Raw genomic sequence first — 4,282 nt, forward strand, 5'->3', positions numbered from 1 at the left:
CACAACAACAACGCGAAATAGTATTACTTTTGATATATCTCATTTCAATATACGTTTTTCAATTAATAACTTTCTTTTATAACGTAGCATTATTAAAAGCTATTGTTAATTAATTTTATTATTATAATTCGCCATTTTTAATTTAGTAATATCAAACGGGAAAACTTAATATTTATGTTAATAATGGATTAATAATAGATGATATTTATCCACAATCCACTGGAATACATATATATATATATATATATATATATATAGATTCGATATCGCCTGGTAACATTTTCCAATCCTGCAGGATAGCCATCTATAATTTAGTAGAAATTTTTTTCTTTTCCTTTTTTATACTTTCCAATATTATTATGTAAATCTGTATCTAAATTATTTCAGCTTGTAATTTATTAGAGGGATTTTCAATAAATCTTTTACTTTGAATCAAGCGTAGTTCAATTTTCCTCACGTCCTGCATATTCCTATTTTTAATATCTAAAACATTAATAAATCAATATTATCAAATATAAATTTCATCTAGAAATACTAAATCGCCTTACCTAGAGAATATTCGTAAGTCTTGAGAAGAACGTCGTGAAGCGAATTTATGGTATTTTCAAGGGCTAATTTCAAATTATTTTGTAAATAACTATGAGCTAGGAATAAGGCAGCGTATAAGTCACCCGAGCCTGTATAAATTGCTGATATTTGCGGTATCTCAATTTTAATAACTTCGTCTAAATGAATTGATAAAGCCATTTAATACTTAACGTAGAGCACGGGAGAATAAGGGACAATTATATATACCAAGTAAGCTGTCGTACCTGTAGTTGAACTGACAATGGATATCAATTTTCCATCTAGATAGGTTGACGAAACAGCGATTGTTCTAATACCCAATTTATGCAACTCTTGTAAGCTATCTTTTATTTCACTTAAGGTATGAATTTTCCTATTCAGTAAAAGCCTTAAAAGAATAATGCCATTTATTTAAACGAGTTTCCATCTGGATGTGAATTTGAGGCAAAAGAAGCTTGCGACACTTACTCTAATTCGAAATGATTTGGTGTTATAATATCGGCGAGTGGAATAATCTCATTTTTATAAATTTCTTTCAGTTCTTCGGGAACGTACATTTTACCATTATCACCCATAACAGGATCGCAAACTAGTAAAATAAGAATATCATCTTTCATTAGTAAATACAATGGCATATTTTCGTTTGGGTCGAGAGCACAACTAACCATATAAAAGTTTTGGGTTTTTGCTTTTTAATTTCTGAACTACTTGAGCTATTTGTCTTAGGAACGAAGCAGAGCCAACATAGCCTGTAAGTAAATGAGTATAATGGTCTATGTTATTCTCGATCAGGCCATCCATCAAATCCACTAAAACGTAAAGAAATAATTATTCGTGTAATATCAAGAAATTGCTTCGCTATATATACACACGCACGCACGCACGCGCACACACATATATATATATATATATATAATGAAATAAATTAACATAATAAATGGCTGTTTAATAATACTTACCTAAATCTTCGCTGTTCAACACTTGACCCTTTATAACTTTGTAGCCTGTATGATTGGATAATTGAACCGAATTTATGGCATCGACTTCGAATCCTAGAAGCTACAACAACGACATACAATTACATTATAAAACAGCGACTTAAAATTATCATACATAGAATTTGCTTAACGCTGTTAACAATTTAAACGACATCTACAATATTCATCCCCACTGTATTATTAAATAATTTTGTTTCGACACTAGTCGACAACAGCCCACAAGTTGCCTCATAAAGTCCAAATACAAGCGCTACCGTCAATATGACAATGAACTATCTTTTCATCGACACCAGTAACGTTGAACATTAAAAGCTACACCACCTGCATTCTTTGACATTCAAGCTTTCTTCCATGATCCACTCCAACTTGTCCATCTATTACAACATAATATCGAAAGAAATTAGTCAAACATTGAAACGTAAAAGCACTTCCCATACTACACGACTAAAGTGTTAAAACAGGCTCTACCCACGATGACCTAGTGGGAATGGAATGTAATACGTAACCAGTCAAACTAATTGGCCAACGCTCGCAATCCTCCACTAATTAACGATTAACGAGTAGCAAAGTACAATGCCATACCTGCAAGGGAAATGTGGCACTCTTGTTACCAACGTAGCCCGCGACAACGTGACTTTGGATGGAGAGAATTCTTGGCGTATCGTACTCCTCCATTATCGCAGCTTTTCAAAACGTCACCCTCTCTCGCCTGGCACTTGGAGTCTCGACCGTGACGACGTCTTCATATGTCATTCAAGCATCCATCATGGCCATGTCGCGGCCAATAATCAAATATGACCAGCGGGGCTTTAAGCTTGACGCTGCTGCTGTACCTCGGTGACTCTAATATCCCAACGTTCGCACTATTTTCCAAATCCAACGACACGACGACATGTGCCGATGTTGGGACACGAGTGTCTGCCTCTCTACTATCGTTTACGGCGCGCATGACGCAAATTTATACTCCAACAAGCAGGGCTTTCACGAGGGAACTCTCGCGTTCTAACGCCACACTTAATGGTGAATCGAGATAAGCCGAGATAGCGTTATTCTGTTGATATATCGAGACGTACGTGTGTGTGCGCGCATGTTAACTAGGTTAGGTTGGTAATGTGTCCTTGCGAGCAGACCGAGCCAATGGATATTAGAAGGGGAAGAAATTGGAAAGCGTGTTAAGTCGAAGGGGGGTAGGTGATCGATCACCGGAGCTTGTTCTTTATAACTGGAATGAGGCCGTTTAAGGGTTGCCAGCTGCCGCGGACGAATTCTCCATAAGCGTACGATCGACTAATGATTAAGCATGGTTTGCTGCATTCTTGGTGGAGAAAATCTTATGCTTGAGGAAATGGGCGGGTAATTTGGAGTTTTCGAGTGCCGGGGAAATTGCGTTACCGTAGGTCGAGTAACATCGACGACAATTGCAATGGCAATTTATAATTGCTACGAGCTATCGTAAAGAGGATTAGTAAGTTTTGATAATAAAATCATCCTTCCTAATTCTACGAGAGATCGACGAAATTTCTCTGTTTTTTTTTTTTTTTTTTTTTTTTTTTTTTTTTTTTTGATTTTGTTTTTTTGGTTTGTCTTTTTCATAACAATGATTGATGAGAAAGAGAAGGAAAAACAGACATAAACACGCGTGAATTATATATAACGCAAAGATAATAATGGACAAAAAGAACGTCTATAATTTGATATAATTAAGCGTGTTTTTTCTTCCTGATAAGCGCGAGCAAAAAATTCAATATTTACTTGGAATTAATCAGATGGTCGATCTAACGTTCGAATTAAATTGCAAATGGCAAAATGTCAAAGCCGTTTTAATAGTCTCGTTTAAAAGGATTTGCCTGTACGATATATTTCCTATGGCTATTAGTCTATAAGACTTGTCGTTTGTCATATTGACATCGGCCTATAATTATCTGGAAAACCTATAATTGATTCATTACCTTACTTACGCCAACTCATCGGACCACGACCATTGCCGGCTATTTATTCCCTACAATAATTCATTTAATAATAATCGATTGGTAGGCGAATTTGACGCAATCTTATTAACGCGACTTCTCGAATGAGAACATTACACATCCTGATAATAATACTGCTATTTGCTGATTGAGTACGAAGTCTTCGTACGCTACTCCTTGACCTCCGTAATCGCCATTGGCATTTCTTCACTCTCCTACCAACGGGCCCACTCCTCAAAACCCCAATAAAAAATTGTCAACGAGTTATCCCAAAGGCCAATCTTTTCCTCTTTCCAAATCCTTTCTCTCTTTCTCTCTCTCTCTCTCTCTCTCTCTCTCTCTCTCTCTCTCTCTACACACACAACTCCAAGTCGTCGGTGTGATGCTGCTGCATACATTCAAGGGCTCGAGGCCAGGTAAACGCGTGAGGATGTGAATGCGCATTTAGATGAGTTTGTCCGCTCTCGCGTCTTATATTTCTTCCCCCTTTCGTTCGCCGTGGTTATGGAAGCCAGAGTTAATCGCGTACGTGACAATACATTAAAAAAAAGATATATATAATAATAAGATATGGAATGCTCGTGTGCGTCTAATGAAATCTAATGAAGCATCTATAGAATTGAAATTTTCGTTATTCCATCTTATTTTATGACTTTGACTCGCAGAATTTATATGTACAAAAGGTAAAGCTATCTGTACACCGTACAGAGTTTTTTTTTTTTTTTTTTTTGAAGGCCATGAAAGGTATTT

General features: G+C 36.2%; 1 protein-coding gene across 1 annotated transcript; it reads right to left on the bottom strand.

Annotated features, from left to right (window-relative positions):
* Positions 1-251: 251 nt before the first annotated feature.
* Positions 252-2,361, bottom strand: Pdxk (pyridoxal kinase). Its single transcript, XM_011500384.1, has 7 exons — positions 2,148-2,361; positions 1,527-1,626; positions 1,233-1,376; positions 1,036-1,156; positions 813-955; positions 549-725; positions 252-483 (listed from the first exon to the last, which is right to left on the bottom strand). Exons 1-7 carry the CDS (start codon positions 2,238-2,240, stop codon positions 374-376), a joined length of 888 nt encoding a protein of 295 aa, XP_011498686.1. The 5' UTR covers positions 2,241-2,361; the 3' UTR covers positions 252-373.
* Between the last annotated feature and the right edge of the window lie 1,921 nt (positions 2,362-4,282).

The sequence above is a fragment of the Ceratosolen solmsi genome, unplaced genomic scaffold (genome assembly GCF_000503995.2).
Source record: "Ceratosolen solmsi marchali unplaced genomic scaffold, CerSol_1.0 scaffold56, whole genome shotgun sequence".
NCBI lineage: Eukaryota > Metazoa > Arthropoda > Insecta > Hymenoptera > Agaonidae > Ceratosolen > Ceratosolen solmsi.

Coding starts and splice junctions, on each gene's coding strand:
- Pdxk (XM_011500384.1), bottom strand. CDS start 2,240: ATGGAGGAGTACGATACGCCAAGAATTCTCTCCATCCAAAGTCACGTT. Junction 956..1,035: donor CCAAATCATTTCGAATTAGA/GTAAGTGTCGCA, acceptor TATTCTTTTAAG/GCTTTTACTGAATAGGAAAA. Junction 726..812: donor CATTGTCAGTTCAACTACAG/GTACGACAGCTT, acceptor CAATTCATTTAG/ACGAAGTTATTAAAATTGAG.